This window comes from Halichondria panicea, chromosome 5 (assembly GCF_963675165.1).
Source record: "Halichondria panicea chromosome 5, odHalPani1.1, whole genome shotgun sequence".
NCBI classification, from domain to species: Eukaryota; Metazoa; Porifera; class Demospongiae; order Suberitida; family Halichondriidae; genus Halichondria; species Halichondria panicea.
This window is the reverse complement of record NC_087381.1, coordinates 579,703-596,790: the sequence shown is the minus strand read 5'-3', so window position 1 is coordinate 596,790 and position 17,088 is coordinate 579,703. Positions and strand designations below refer to the sequence as shown.

The 17,088-nt window shown below is 40.4% G+C and overlaps 3 protein-coding genes across 3 annotated transcripts; all 3 read left to right on the top strand.

Annotated features, from left to right (window-relative positions):
- Positions 1-31: 31 nt before the first annotated feature.
- LOC135336546 (neurotrypsin-like) lies at positions 32-4,014 on the top strand. Its single transcript, XM_064532401.1, has 6 exons — positions 32-189; positions 1,023-1,218; positions 1,509-1,666; positions 1,731-1,923; positions 2,257-2,405; positions 3,049-4,014. Exons 1-6 carry the CDS (start codon positions 132-134, stop codon positions 3,468-3,470), a joined length of 1,176 nt encoding a protein of 391 aa, XP_064388471.1. The 5' UTR covers positions 32-131; the 3' UTR covers positions 3,471-4,014.
- A 570-nt stretch (positions 4,015-4,584) lies between these two features.
- On the top strand, positions 4,585-13,710 carry LOC135336341 (deleted in malignant brain tumors 1 protein-like). The gene is made up of 20 exons (XM_064532103.1): positions 4,585-4,745; positions 5,091-5,286; positions 5,971-6,140; positions 6,220-6,412; positions 6,513-6,661; positions 6,816-7,049; positions 7,221-7,280; positions 9,487-9,679; positions 9,744-9,892; positions 9,940-10,129; positions 10,199-10,347; positions 10,544-10,730; positions 10,863-11,011; positions 11,208-11,388; positions 11,454-11,602; positions 11,650-11,839; positions 11,913-12,061; positions 12,254-12,440; positions 12,571-12,719; positions 12,976-13,710. Exons 1-20 carry the CDS (start codon positions 4,685-4,687, stop codon positions 13,488-13,490), a joined length of 3,600 nt encoding a protein of 1,199 aa, XP_064388173.1. The 5' UTR covers positions 4,585-4,684; the 3' UTR covers positions 13,491-13,710.
- A 1,292-nt stretch (positions 13,711-15,002) lies between these two features.
- Positions 15,003-16,493, top strand: LOC135336596 (collagen alpha-1(XVII) chain-like). Its single transcript, XM_064532459.1, has one exon. The coding sequence runs from the start codon at positions 15,056-15,058 to the stop codon at positions 15,767-15,769; it is 714 nt and encodes a 237-aa protein (XP_064388529.1). The 5' UTR covers positions 15,003-15,055; the 3' UTR covers positions 15,770-16,493.
- Positions 16,494-17,088: the final 595 nt, after the last annotated feature.

The window sequence follows — 17,088 nt, the reverse complement described above, 5'->3', positions numbered from 1 at the left end:
CACAGGTCACATGGATGAATCCCACCAGTTCATACCACCCACATGACATCCTGCACATCTGCACATGGTAGAGAGCTGTATAAAAGTTGTGCTTTCATTTTGATACTGAATTGCAAGAAACATTACTAATAATGAGTTGCTTACTGTGGAAGACAGCTACTCTCCTGAGCCTGGTTTGGGCTGTTGGAGGTGAGCTGGATAATAATAATAATTTCCTAAAGTGAGAATGATGTTTCCACTCTGTATGATGATTGTGTGCATTGTATGATTGTTTCTGCTATAAGAAAACTCAATTATGAGACTGGAACATATATGAATTAATTGAGCGAGATCTGTCATACTCCATTATTATAGCTGTTATAATAATTACTGTACATACTGTTGTGCTATCGTCCTGCATGGCAATAGCTACAGCATATAATTATGACAATAATTATTATATAGTAAATATCATGGCAGCTTTGAAATTGAAAGAACAGTTGTAGACTATAATTATGGTAGAATCACAGAATGGTGTGGATGCATGATCGATTTTGCTAATAAACTTGGTTAACAGGTATTAGGTGAACGAAAATCACAACGTTCTCCTAGCTGCTGTAACTTTAGACGAATCCTGTACCAGTCTTGTTGCCATCCTGTTATGGTTGTGTCACTCATGTATTAGCATTCAGAAAGGCTTCTGAAAACATACATGCAGACCTATAGCCGCCGGATTATACACACCCAGGGAAATCCTGTGTACACACCAGCCATGCATATTTCCTGTTTGGAAGAATATGCATGGATTTCCACAGGATTTCCTATAGTGTTAATTCCTGAGTACGTAAATTGCATCTATATAGTGGCAGGAACACACACACATTCCTCATTTCCTAAATCATTATAAAGCATGTTCATGTACTTGCATGTTAGCTATACCACAGTTATGTTGGGAATATACGTGTACCGAGTATACAGTGTTGAATGTACACAAGTCATGCACGTATTCATCTTGATTTTCGTGTCTGTATATATATATACAGGACAATTAAGTGGAGATCTGAGGCTGGTAGACAGAGTTAGTCAAACAGGAGGCTCCTCTGGCAGACTGGAAGTCTATTACAGTAGACAATGGGGAACAGTGTGTCAGGACAGCTTCGGTTCAAATGATGCAAGAGTAGCTTGTCGTCAACTAGGGTTCTCAACCTACACTCAATACGGAACAGTTGGAAGGCTAGGGTGAGTGTGTAAGCTCATCAGAAATTGTTTTTCCATAGAATCATTCACCTTAGTTTAAGAAACATGTATATATATGTACTTTATTGTACAGTTTGTATACAGTTTCAATGAAATCTCATCGAACTCAATAGCTAATTTCTATATAGCATATAATTATGGTCATAAAATCATTTCCTCCTATAACTATATTTATAGATTCTTCGAACTTTTGTCAAGTATATCACTGCATGCATGTAATAAATGTATTATAGCTGGTACAATTGTGTTAACATGGTCATTACCTCCTATAGTTTCTCTGAAGCTTCATCATTCACTCCAACATGGCTGGACGAGCTTCGTTGTCGAGGAACTGAGAGCAGACTCAGTAATTGCCCTGCTAACCCTATCGGAGTTGAAGATTGCTTCCATTCAGAAGATGTGGCCTTGATCTGTACTGCAAGCACTGCAAGTAAGAATTTGTATATACAGCATATTCAATAATTATCTCCATTAATGAATTGTGTTGTTTTTAGGCCCAAATGGAGACCTGAGGCTGGTAGGCAGGTCAGGCCGAACAGGAGGCTCCTCTGGCAGACTGGAGGTCTATTACAGTGGACAATGGGGTACAGTGTGTCAGGACAACTTTGGCTCAGGTGATGCAAGAGTGGCTTGTCGTCAACTAGGGTACTCAACCTCCACTCGATACGGAAGAGTTGGGCTGCTAGGGTGAGTGTGTATTATCGGCTCATCATTGAGTAACTAATAAGAGTACCGTATTACTAGAATATTTTGCTGGTGAAAAACCTTTGCAAACGAGCCAAATCAGCAGAAAATTTGACCCTTTGCGATCAAACTATTGCGTTCTGGCAAGGATCGTGTGTATTTACTAGTAGGTTTTGCGGATTTTATTGTTGCGAATTGATCAACAATCGCAAAGTTCGCAAATGTTTGATGCTCGCTAGTAATACGGTACTTATACTGACTTGACATCGGATCACATCCATCATTCTATAATTATATAGTTTGTGCAATATTTGTGATAATCATTTCTTTCCATAGATTCTCCCAAGCTTCACTATCCACTCGGATATGGTTGGACGAGCTTCGTTGTCGAGGATCTGAGAGCAGACTCATTAATTGCCGTGCTAACCCTATCGGAGTTGAAGATTGTGGCCATTCAGAAGATATTGCCTTGTTCTGTACTGGATGTAAGTCAATAGTAGTATCAGTTAGTGTGCATGTGCATGGCTGAGACGTTTTAGCTTGGAATTCACATAATTATAGTAGCCCATGTGCAGAGTCATTGCCATGCTATTGTGCATAATTTGTCCTGCATGGTTGTAAAATGCTTGCCACCTTAGCGGTAGAACATGCATTCAACCATATAGCGGTTGCTGCCTAACAAATAAATGTGACATTCGTGAAGTGGTCACAGCCACGTACGTCACGCACGCACTGCATGATTCTGCAGCTGCACTTCGTGCATGTTAACGTATTGGTTTATGGTCGTGCTCACCTAAACAGCTATATGTATACATGTACGTGTGTAGATGCTCCATCTGTTTTGTTAGAGCTCTCACAGATCAAGTTTCAGTCATAAAGCGAAGCTCGTTTTTCCACCACTTCAGCCATCAACTTGTAGGTGGGCGTGGCCCCATACACGCAACTCAAATTATTAACACGAAGCGCGATGGCCGTAACCACTATACACAGCAACCGCCACGTGGTAATTGTGTATTGCGACGCGTGTATAATGCACGCAGTAGCCATGGCTGACCATCATACATAAAATATGACTATATTACATACAGACCACATCGACATGCACTGACATACTTTATTTTTATGCAGCATCAGCGTCCAGCGTAACTATCGGTGTTGGGGCAACAGTCCCTTTCATCATCATCGTCTTCATATTTTTGTTTATCGTCTTGTTGTGTGGTATCATAAGAAGGCGTCGCCTGAATCGCCCCCCACCCAGGAATCTAAACACTAACACTACATCGACAGCTACAACGACCGTCACAAATACACAAAATACAGCCTACTCCATGAATCAAAGATCCTCAAACTCTAATCAGCCTCCCCCTCCATCTAATCAGCCTCAACCAGCAGCTGCCTACCCGACTGGACAATATTCCGCCCCCTCGTACTACACGTCCTACCCTCAGCAACCCCCAGCCCCTTATCCTCAGCAACCCCCGGCCCCTGAAAAACCGCCCCCTGCAATGCATTTTTCTGGCGGAGAAGCCCCTCCACCATATCCGGGATAACTATGGGTACTGCCCACCAAGTATTATTTTATTATTGACCGATAGTGATAGTATCATTCTGCTTTACTTGATGTCTCATAGCTCAATTTCATCTCAGTCTCCTTCAATTCTGATATCATATTTTTGGTGTCAAAATAATTATGTTAAATCACTTATGCATGCACATACAGGTGTATAGGGGCCATCATCATTTTTCGGCCTTGGATTTAGCCTCGATAAATACCGGTATTTATTACTTAGCTATTAGAGTTATAGGCTAAATTCCAGGCCGCAAAAAAAAGGCGCCTTTTTCTTTGCTGCCTGGAATTGAGGCTACACCTTGGACCTAGCCTCGATTCAAGGCCGATATTAATCGGCCTGGAATTGAGGCTACCTTGGACCATGCATGCATGGGCGATTATAATCTATTGTATTCAGCCGAAATTGTCGATTCTTTCATTTCCCAAATTTGAACTTTGAGGACATAATGTTTTCAGAAATCATTGTTGAAGAAACCATAATTTTTATTACTCAGCTATTAATTGTTGAAGTTAGGCATAATTGATTCCCAAGTGCGAGCTGCATGCATCAAATGGACACAATTTAGCAGCCTGCTAGCAAATTACATCAAGAGATTAGGACGAACTGTTGATCACATGTATGTTGCTATAGCCTCGGTTTCAGGTCTCGGTTCCAGGCCTCGGTTCCAGGCCTCGGTTCCAGACCGAGTGTTGCTATATACATACATTGAGACGTTATACTTTGAGCTCATCTTTTGACATTGTTTGTTGCACAAATTAAAATTGGTTTGTAGAAAATACGGCCGGCAGCGGAGAGACACAGAACGAAAAATAAATATCTTTGCACTTAATTTATTATCGTGCAGCAGGCCATCGCTCATATAAAATTGATTGTCCTAAGCTGATACGAATGATGGAAACTGAATTTGTAATCTTGTATCAACAAATTGATCGGTGTTATTAATTTTTCTTCCAATTAATTATATTTTCAATGTTGACTCATAAATATGGTTTATTGCAGCTATAATTATACAAGTAAGGACACAAACATAACACTGCTATTATGTAATCAAAATTATACAGATTAAGATATGCTGTATGCAGTACATCTTCATTGTATAATTATAGATCTAGTGCACGTGTGGTAATATAAGACCACTACTTAAAGAGGTGTGTGCATGGGACCTTCACATAATCATACCTGAAGCATTGTCAATGATGAGTTATTTGCTGTGGAAGTCAGTTACTTTCTTGAGCCTGATTTGGGCTGTTGGAGGTGAGTTCATGATAATTTAAAAATTATTATACTCACCAGTTTTTTTTTAATAGCTATAAATCTGTTGCAGTTTCTTTTGGTCCCTGCATGCATGTATATAGTGTAATTTAAATTGCAAAAGCGGGCTTACAATTGGTATATATACTTCTTTCTCTATATACACTCCGTATAATCGATAGATTAAATTATTATATGCATAATCGTTTCTTGAAGTAGTCTGTAATTATAGTCTTGTTGCGTTTAATTTGTGCTTCATTACATATATACACATGTAACTATATACTGTGATATGAGTAACTTTTAATTATCAGTTCTATTCTTCTGTGTCTGCATATACACATGCAGGACAGTCAAGTGGAAGCTTGAGGCTGGTAGGCAACTTTGGCCAAACAGGAGGCTCCTCTGGTAGACTGGAGGTCTATTACAGTAGACAATGGGGGACAGTGTGTGATGACCTCTTCAGTCCAAATGATGCAGTGGTGGCTTGTCGTCAACTAGGGTTCTCAACCTACACTAGATACGGAACAGTTGGAGTGCTAGGGTGAGTGTACAAGCTCATCATTGAGTACTATATATATTAGCCGTAAACTTATGATGTGCCATTAGAATTTATACAGTAAAGCAGTGCAATTTAATCCCCTACCGTACAATCCGAAAATATGCCCACCTTTTTCTGCGGTAACTGCATGTATATAGGCATATATTAGGGGCTGAGTATATATAATCGCAAACAGCGAGTTTTCATTTCAATACATGGTATGAACTTATGATTAAATCTGATCTTGGTCCCAGCAGCAAGGAGTATCTATACTACCTAAAACTGATTTCTTTGCTAAAATTATAAACATGTGTAGTATAATTTATGGTCTCACATAAACATGCAAGCACTATATATAGTCATGCAGGTATATCGGCTTTGCCTCGTGCAATTAGAAGCCTTGCCATTGCTTGTTGTACTCATGCTATTAATCCCATATTACACTCTTAGCCATACTATTATACTAATTACTTGCCATCAAATTAAAGTTTGTGTTTCAATTCTGTAACTAACTAATTTCTATACAGCTTTTGCAATCATTGTCATAAAATCATTCCTCCTATTAGTATAATTTTTATAGATTCTTCCAACCTTCATTAACCATTTTATAGTATGTTATGCATGTAAAATTTCTAAATTATAGCTGGTGCAATTGTGCCAGGTAATCATGATCATTTCCTTCTACAGTTTCTCCCAACCCTCATCATCATCCTATCCGGTATGGCTAAACAATCTTCGTTGCTTAGGAACTGAGAGAAGACTCATTGATTGTCCTCGTAGTAGTATATATATCGGATATAATTATTGCGCCCATTCACAAGATATAGCCTTGATCTGCACTGCAAGTAGTACTACAAGTAAGAATAGATGAGTACAAATAGTGCATATCAATTATAAGTAGCCATAATAATTATATTATAGCCATGTGTTGTTTAGGCTCAAATGGAAACCTGAGGCTGGTACGCAGCTCAGGCCAAACAGGAGGTTCCTCTGGTAGACTGGAGGTCTATTACAGTGGACGATGGGGGACAGTGTGTGACGACAGGTTCGGTTCAAATGATGCAAGAGTAGCTTGTCGTCAACTAGGGTTCTCAACCTACACTCGATACGGAACAGTTGGAACGCTAGGGTGAGTGTGTAAGCTCATCATTGACCATTTCATGACTCATATTGAATTATCCATCTTTTTTGTTCAAGTGCAATTTTTTGAGAATCATTCCCCCCTATAGTTTCTCCCAAGCATCATCAACCACTCGAACATTGCTGGACGAGCTTCGTTGCTCAGGAACTGAGAGCAGACTCATTAATTGTCCTGCTAACACTATCGGAGTTGAAAATTGTGTCCATTCACAAGATGTGGCTCTGGTCTGCACTGGAAGTAAGTATAGTATATCACTATTGTGCATTACGAGATCTATTAGCTCGGAATTAAGTTGCAAATATCTCGATGACACCTAATTTCATGTGTATACCTGAAATACACACTGCATGGGTATATATACACATGCTTGTTTGGATGCTTATATATGCAGCATCCACTTCATCTGGCGTCTCGATCGGTCTCGGAGTGGCCATTCCTTTCATCATCATCGCCGTAGTTGGAGCTGTCATCTCAATTATCTTTAATTTAATAAGGAAAGGAATTTGCCTGCTTGGCCTCGCACGTTTCACACGCAGGACTCCCGTAACCGTAGTTACTAATACTACTGCGACAGATGTAACCGTCACAAATAAACAAGATGCCTGCTCACCAACTTCTGTTAACTGAAACTATAGACGGAGTTAATGCCGGACTGAAAGAATAGTGAACGCTTGACAATTATAATTATAGTGAACAGATAGCAAATTAGTATCATGTATAATGATATAGTTGATGTTTCATAGCTTAATTTCTCGCCATTTTTTCGGTGTTCTGATTTTGATATGTATATGTGTAGATCTGGTAGAAATTGTTCGACTGTATAATGAGAACTACATTGATACAAAACTGCATGCTAGTAATGATTAGGCCCTGATTTTTTCACCCATTATTTAATTCTTGAAAAATGTGCCTATTCCTCTCATAAAAAATCCGATTATTCTCTGATTTTTTCCAAAAAATGTGACATAACAAATTAAGACGTATAGAACAACACACAACTGACTCAAGACATAATTAATATATCGTGTTATTTCGCTAAATTGAACTGATCCATAATTAGGTATTCCTAAAAGGGCGGCTGATTAAATATTCACCTTCAGCCATTTTTTGCCATGAAAAATCGTTATGCAAAACTTAATGTAATGATCTTTACCAAAAATGGACATTAATGCCTATTATTCCCAATTGTTCTTTAGACACCTATTTTGCTCCTAGCATAATTTATCAGGGCCTAGTAATGATAAAGCATGTGCTCTCAATTAATTTTAATTGGTTGTTATGCCAAAATTAATTACGCATGACATTGATTTTAACGGGCATGTGCAGTAACTGAGACCTGTAGGTCCGGCTGCTGTATAAAAGTGGTGAATGTGTAGCCTAGGAGACCTTCATACCGAATTGCAAGAAACATTACCAATAATGAATTGTCTACTGTGGACCTCAGTTACTGTCCTGAGCCTGGTTTGGGCTGTTGGAGGTGAGCTGGCTATACCTCTGGCATTCTCATAGTGAAAGTAAAATAATTATTATTTCCCCTCAAATTATACTTCCATACTCTGTTAACGTTTCTACTCTGTAAGATCGATGGTTGTTTTCCTGCATAGTAAATTTAGTAAGACAGGTATAAATTCGGTGAGCAATAATCTTATTCTGCTGGTATTGTTGTTGTCCTGTTATATATTTTGTGTCATTGCTATAATTATATAATACCGTATATAATTATATAATACCGTATATAATTATATAATACCGTATACCTTAAGGTTGGTATTATTGGCGGGTACTAATTTTAGCGATTTGAAATGACTAGACTGGCGACGCCTCAATATTACTCTCTAATTGTACGTAATGCTGATTGTGTTTGTATTATTAGCGAGTGGTTGATTTAGCGAAAAAATGTCAATTCGCTAAATTCGCTAAAATAACAACCCGTTAATAATACCGACCTTAAGGTATATAGTGGGTAATTTACGTTGGTGCAAATTTTCGTAAAAACTTAAATATTTCGTATTTTATATTCGTACAGCTCAGGATAGTGACGTTGAACCTATTGCAGTAGAATAATTTCGCAGTTTTAATTTTGTATGCTTTACAATACAAAAATACGAACGTTTCCACCATACGAAATAACTCGCTATAATTATACGGTAGCTAAAATAAGTCAAAAATGTTGCAGCGGGTCAGTGAAGCTGTTTATCGTTGAAGGCTAAAAATTGAAAAGGCTTTTGAAAACTTGCTAAAATATTTATTATTGAATACACATGCAGGAACTGTCACATTCCAACAATTTCCTATAATATCATAAAAGCTATTGATTTCACGTGTTTGTCTCTGGGTAATTGTAAGCTACCACAGTTATGTAGGGGGATACTGACAGTAGTGTGACAGCTATGTGTAGGCATGTACTCGTTTATTATGTATCATGTTTTTCATCAAAGTAACCATAGTAATAGTAATGTTACGAATAACTGGCTGGCCTACTCATAATTGGCTATAATATTTCGCACCTTCTGTCGGGTAATTGTAAGCTACCACAGTTATGTGGGGGGATACTGACAGTAGTGACAGCTATAGGTAGGCGTGTACTAGCTCGTTTATAATGTATCATAACCATGGGAATACTGACAGTATAATGACAGCTAGGTAGGCCTGCAGTACTCGTGCATGCATGCATGTGTTAGGTAGCATGAGCTGTCTCAGTTCTGTAGATAAGTATAGTGACAGCTATAGATAGGCCTATACTCGCTTATTAGGTATCATGTTTTTCAAAAGTAACCATAGTAATAGTACTGTTACGAATAACTGGCTGGCCTACGCTATAATTGGCTATAATATTTCACACCTTCTGTCAGGGTAATTGTAAGCTACCACAGTTATGTAGGGGGATACTGGCTGGCCACTATGAGAGTTTAGTGAGAAACCGTATCCAATATCAGCTGCACATGCATGCACTGACTAATAAGACATAATTATAACAAGCCAGCTGCATGTAAGGTATAGAATCAGAGACATCAATATGTTATGGACTCTAGCCGTAATAATTCTGTATTTCGTGCCATCAGGACAACAATTGAGTGGAGATGTGAGGCTGGTAGCTTCGTCTGGTTTAACAGGAGGCAGAATTGGTAGACTTGAAGTCTACTACAATGGACAATGGGGGACAGTGTGTCATGACAACTTTGGTATAAATGATGCGCGTGTGGCTTGTCGTCAGCTGGGTTTCCTAGGTTACACAGGCTATGGGACCGTACGAAAGTAAGTATACCAATCTTTGTTTATTTAGTGTCACTCACTAATATTTTTACCTATGTAATTATAGTGCCCTAGCAGTGTCAACATCCACTCCGATATGGTTGGACGAGCTTCGTTGCTTTGGATCCGAAAGTAGACTGGATAACTGCCCACGAAATCCTATTGGAGATCACGATTGTGACCGTTCTGATGATGTGGGATTAGTGTGTGCAATAGGTGAGTGGGTGTTATACACTTTCATAATTACTTCATTCAAATTTTAGATGGAGATATAAGACTAGTGGATAGTTCTGACACCGTTTGGCTCGGTCCCAATGGACGACTGGAGTTGTTTTATAACGGACAATGGGGGACAGTGTGTGACGACAGCTTCAGTCCAAACGATGCAAGAGTGGCTTGTCGTCAGCTGGGGTACGATGACTATACTAACTATGGACGAGTAGGAACATTAGGGTGAGTATCACTTCTATAATTATTATCTGTATAGCTGCAATTGTGTTAACATAATCATTCCCCCTATAGTTTCTCCCAAGCTTCATCAAGCACTCCAACATTGCTGGACGAGCTTCGTTGCTTAGGAACTGAGAGAGCACTCATTAATTGTCCTGCTAACCCTATCGGAGTTGAAGATTGCAGCCACACACAAGATGTGGCCTTGTTCTGTATTTCAGGTAAGTAATGAGTACGAATATAGTTCCAAATGCATTGCTGCAGTTCAATTTGGTAATGTCTGACTGACAGCGAAGCGAGAATTGTATTCTGCATATATATACACATCATGGTACAATTATAGATCATAATTATACAGCAATAATAATTTAATGGCCATGCTGCCTGACATATTAAATTCGCTGTATTCATTGTCAGATGGAGACCTGAGGCTGGTAGACAACTCAGGTGGAACAAGAGGCTCCTCTGGCAGACTGGAAGTCTATTACAATGGAACATGGGGGACAGTGTGTGAAGACAACTTCAGTCCAAATGATGCCAGAGTGGCTTGTCGTCAACTAGGGTTCTCAAGCTACACTCAATACGGAACAGTTGGAACGCTAGGGTGAGTGTGTATACTCTTGTCATTGGATCGTCCATGCATGATGTAGTACTTTATTGCGTAGACAGAAGTTTGTACAGTTTCAATGAAATTCTACAGCTTGTACTAGATAATCATTTCCCCATGCATATATAGTTTCTTCCAACCTTCATCAACCGCTCGGACATGGCTGGATGAGCTTCGTTGCTCAGGAAATGAGAGCAGACTCATTGATTGTCCTGCTAACCCTATCGGAGTTGAAGATTGCAGCCACACACAAGATGTGGCCTTGTTCTGTATTTCAGGTAAGTGATGAGTACAAATATAGTTCCAAATGCATTGCTGCAGTTCAATTTGGTAATGTCTGACTGACAGCGAAGCTAGAATTGTATTCTGCATATATATACACATCATGGTACAATTATAGATCTTAATTGTACAGCAATAATAATTTAATAGCCATGCTGCCTGACATATTAAATTCGCTGTATTCATTGTCAGATGGAGACCTGAGGCTGGTAGACAACTCAGGTGGAACAAGAGGCTCCTCTGGCAGACTGGAGGTCTACTACAATGGACAATGGGGAACAGTGTGTGATGACAACTTCGGTATAAATGATGCGCGTGTGGCTTGTCGTCAGCTGGGTTTCTTAGGTTACACAGGCTATGGGAATGTACGAAAGTAAGTATACTTAGTGATTTTTTATTTAGTGTCACTCACTAATATTTTTACCTATGTAATTATAGTGCCCTAACAGTGTCAACATCCACTCCGATATGGTTGGACGAGCTTCGTTGCTTTGGATCCGAAAGTAGACTGGATAACTGCCCACGAAATTCTATTGGATCTCACGATTGCGACCATTCTGATGATGTGGGATTAGTGTGTGCAATAGGTGAGTGGGTGTTATACACTTTCATAATTACTTCATTCAAACTTTAGATGGAGATATAAGACTAGTGGATAGTTCTGGCACCGTTTGGCTCGGTCCCAATGGTCGACTGGAGTTGTTTTATAACGGACAATGGGGGACAGTGTGTGACGACAGCTTCAGTCCAAATGATGCAAGAGTGGCTTGTCGTCAGCTGGGGTACGATGACTACACTAACTATGGCCGAGTAGGAACATTAGGGTGAGCATCACTTCTATAATTATTATAGCTATAGCTGCAATTGTGTTAACATAATCATTTCCTCCCTATATAGTTTCTCCCAAGCTTCATCAAGCACTCCGACATTGCTGGACGAGCTTCGTTGCTTAGGAACTGAGAGCAGACTCTTTGAGTGTGCTGCTAACCCTATCGGAGTTGAAGATTGCAGCCACACACAAGATGTGGCCTTGACCTGTATAATAGGTAAGTAATGAGTACGAATAGTTCCAAATGCATTGCTGCAGTTCAATTTGGTAATGTCTGACTGACAGCGAAGCTAGAATTGTATTCTGCATATATACACATCATGGTACAATTATAGATCTTAATTGTACAGCAATAATAATTTAATGGCCATGCTGCCTGACATATTAAATTCGCTGTATTCATTGTCAGATGGAGACCTGAGGCTGGTAGACAACTCAGGTGGAACAAGAGGCTCCTCTGGCAGACTGGAGGTCTATTACAATGGAGCATGGGGAACAGTGTGTGAAGACAGCTTCAGTCCAAATGATGCCAGAGTGGCTTGTCGTCAACTAGGGTTCTCAAGCTACACTCAATACGGAAGAGTTGGAACGCTAGGGTGAGTGTGTGTATACTCTTGCCATTGGATCGTCCATGCATGATGTAGTACTTTATTGCGTAGACAGAAGTTTGTACAGTTTCAATGAAATTCTACAGCTTGTACTAGATAATCATTTCCCCATATATAGTTTCTTCCAACCTTCATCAACCGCTCGGACATGGCTGGATGAGCTTCGTTGCTCAGGAACTGAGAGCAGACTCATTGATTGTCCTGCTAACCCTATCGGAGATGAAGATTGCAGCCACACACAAGACGTGGCTCTGGTGTGCAATGCAGGTACATAGGAGTCAACGAGACCTGCTATATACAGTGGCGTAGGAAGGTGGGCTCCAGGGGCTGGAGCCCCCCCCCCCATATTTCTAGGCTATTAAGTAGAGATGCATGACTTATCCAAGCTGCCTATGTAGATAGCCTTACTCTTTTTCCATTCAAAAAAACTAGAGCCCCCCCCCCATTGAGAAATTGCTTCCTACGCCACTGATATATATTATAATAATAGTTTGGTGACTATTACTATTTAATAACTTTGCAGCTACTTCCACTTCCTCTCCATCTTCAACTCCAACTACGTCCTCCAACGTGACATCGATCAGTACCGGAGTGACCATTCCTATCATCTTTGTTGTTGTGGTCCTTTTTATTTTCTTGTTTTGTATTTTCACAAACCGGAGAAGACGTCGTGTTGTTCGCCCAGCAACCAGAGTTCCTGTAGTCGCTAATGTTAGATCAACAACTGTTATCATTGCCAAATCTACCGCACCAGCAAAAGAACAAGATACAGCCTACCCCATGCAATCCAAACCCCAATATTCGAACCAGGCACCCCCTCAACATATGTATCCGCCTCAACCAGCAGCGTCCTACCCGACTGGACAATATCCCAACCCCGCCTACCCCCCAGCCCCTTACCCATCTGGACAGCAACCCCCAGCCCCCTATCCCACTGGACAACAACCCGCTGCTCTGTACCCTTCTCTGTACCCCGGTGGACCACCCCCTGCTCCGTACTTGTCTGGAGGAGGAGCCCCTCCTGCTTATCCAGGCTGATTATGGGGACTGCCCACCATGCATGCAAGCAGTATTAACTGAACGTTTAGGACAAATTGACTAAATAGCTGTTAGCAGGAGTGCACTCTGCTGTTAGTGATAGCAAAGTTTTTAGTATGAGTATCATTATTATCATTCTATGAGTTAATTTTTAAGTTTAGACAATGAGAATTTTGTTCCTCATTTTTTATGGACTATATATAATAATTATTGCAAATTATTTAAAAAGCAAACTCCTAGGCCAATTCAAGTGAAATGATGAATTCCAATAAACAATTGATTTCACACAATTTAAATGACATGTACAATCGCAATAATAACACTGTTCATACGACTCTATTGCAACGAGTACTTGCATTCCACGCCCTCGGGCATGTGTAGTATATATGATAGTCTTACTGCCTGACAACACGACCCAAATGTAGAGCTTGATATGGCCGGCCAACTGCACACTAACTTTGGTGCTTGGTTCATACCAAACAGGGAGGATGTGATCTGTAAGAGGACGGGAGGTTATAAAATAGTGTAACCATGACAATGCGTGGGAGGTGGGGGAGGTTACTAGTGTAAGCACTTGTAACTGTAATGCATGGCCGAGTGAGAGAGCTATGGAATTATATAACAAAAGATTCTGCAAATGAAATGTTAGGATTTAATAGTAGAATGCATGGGAAAGCACTATAATTAGTATCATCTAAAGTGATCACTAGTTTTAATTTTATGCTACAATCATGTATACCGTATAGCGGGTAATTTTCGCCCGGTAAAAATTCGTTATTTTCGTGGGCAAGCTGACCTCCACGAAATTTTAACGCAGGCGTGGCTTACCGGAACGTATGAATGCAATGTCAGGCAACGAGACTAAACGAAATTTTTACTCACAAAAACCACCGTTTTCTAGATAAACGAATTATTTACCCCACAAAAATTACCCGCTATACGGTATATAGGAGGTGAGTAGTTGACAGCTGACATACACTCATAATTATATGCTACATATAATTACGATAGGCACATAATTTGATATCAGTGCAAGTACTTATATTTGGAACATGGTAAGTACTACAATACCGTATAGAGGGTAATTTTCGTAGGGCAAAATATTCGTGGTTTTTGTGGTTGAAGGTCTGACCACGAATATTTTACTCACGAATGAAGCGACCTTGTTTACCTTTACCGGCTGCAGTGCAAGCTCCAACCACGAAAAAATTACCCACAAAATGTCTCAATATTGCTGAGCCACGAATATTTTGTCCCCCGAAAATTACCCGCTATTACGGTAATTATGCTGAATGTTACTCACTTTCTTTCGTCGTACGCAGCCACCGCTGTAGCAATCAAACTCCTCTTGTATGATAAAGGAGGGTGCTTGAGCTGACCTCTGACCCCCAGGCTTGTCTGCAAAAATATTTGAGGTAAAAGATAATTTGATGGTCAGATACCAAATAAACAACAACATCACTTAGAAACCTTGTAACATATGGGAACTTTTTATTAAGAGGTTAATTCTGTGTACTTCAGTAGAGCATCAACTTCGAACTGAAATACACATGTAGAGCACAAAGATGGGCTCGAATGTGAAGAGTATCTTAGTGGCAGCGTTTGTGCTACTGACAATCACACTATACGGAGGTCTATCCTTTGCTGTGTGGAATCTCAAGTCTGAAAATTCAAATCTACAGAACCAAATCACTAAGTTGCAAGATATTGTTGAAGCTAAAAATTCAAACCCCCACTCGAGTGATGAAGCCACGGTGATGGGCATACTAAAGCGACTAACTCGACAATCCGGCTCCTCTCAAAGTGCTACTGATCTACTTGCTGATGCTCTGGCAGAACTAATTGAAAAGAAACTCTACACTATAATGGAGTGTACTAGAAATGACGCCGATAATTTAACAGACTGTTCGCTCAAGCCAGGCCCAAAGGGGAATAAGGGAGGCCTGGGTGATCAAGGCCCTCAGGGAATAAACGGAGAATCTGGGGTCAAAGGACACATTGGCTACCCTGGTCATAAAGGGGAGGTGGGTCCAAACGGTCCTATCGGCGATCCCGGCCCAATGGGACACCGAGGGGTTAAAGGAGATATGGGTGAGATCGGTAAACGAGGTGATACTGGGGTTAAAGGTGAGCAAGGTTTGAAAGGACATTATGGATTCCCTGGACACAAAGGCGAGAGTGGCGGGCCGGGTGCCAAGGGGGTTAAAGGAATCGAGGCTTTGGAGGCGATAATGGAAGAAAGGAATGACGGGGAAACAAGGTCCATCGGGACCCTCTGAGACGTGTGGTGGTCCTGGATGGAGGAAGGTGGCATTCATTGATATGACTAATACTAGCCAAAACTGCCCTCAAGGACTAACACTGACTGGCTACTCAAAACGATCATGTGGTCGAACAAATACAAATCCATACTCTTGTTCATTAGTCACCTTTCCTGTTGGTGGGGGTCAATACTACAGTCGAGTGTGTGGGAGAGCTAAGGCTTATCACTGGGGGTACATGCATTCCTTTGTTGGGTATACCAGATATTCAGGTGGTATCAATGCACAGTACGTTGATGGACTAAGCTTCACTCATGGAACACCCAGAACACACATTTGGACATTTGCAGCTGGTGGATCTCAAGCAAACAATAGTAATACTTTATATGGAATCCATCGTTGTCCTTGTAACCCAGGCAACACCTACGGCTCCCCTCCATTTGTTGTTAATGACTATTTCTGTGAGAGTGGTCTAAGCTCTCCTTCAGCATATGGACTTCACCTTCACACTGATGATCCACTCTGGGATGGTCAAGGCTGTATCCATGGCAACCCGTGCTGTTCGTTGAACAAACCACCGTGGTTTACCAAAACACTATCAACCCCCACAACTGATGATATTGAAATGAAACTATGCTTACTTAATTCTGCAGTACATGCTGACATTGCTCTTGAACAAATGGAACTATACGTCTACTGATGAACTAGGGACACTGAACATTGATCTGACTCTGTTAATTAGCTGCTAGATTTACATATAATTATGACAGTCATAGATATGACAGTATATAGTGTGTATTAGAGCACTGTGGAACAATTTTTGAGAATGAGATGAAATGTTGACAATTTGGGTTTTAACTTTGCGATCTGGTAAGGATCGTTTGTGATCAGATGTCATAACCTGAGTGAGGGGGCGGGGGTGGGAGCTCCAGCTGACCTCTGACCACCAGGCTCGTCTACAAAAAATAAAAATACATTGAGATAAAAGATAATTAATTGATGGTCAGATACCAAATGAACAACAACATCAATTAGAAACCTTGTAACATGTGGGAAAATGTTACTAAGAGGTTAATTACTGAACCAAACAGAATCCTCGGCATTTGTGTGGCTGGGTTCAGAGACGGTGTTTCATAATGTTCACACGAGCACATGGATGGGCTCCACGGTAATAGAGTGAGCATGAGCATGACTAGACACTAAGGGTGGCTTGATGACTAGAATCAAAGACACATGTCTTCCTACATGCAGGTTCAATTTTGCTTGCTTTTATTCGACAACAAAAGCTTTGTTGAGAAATCTATCAAATCTAATTTTGCCATGACAGTGGCAACTTA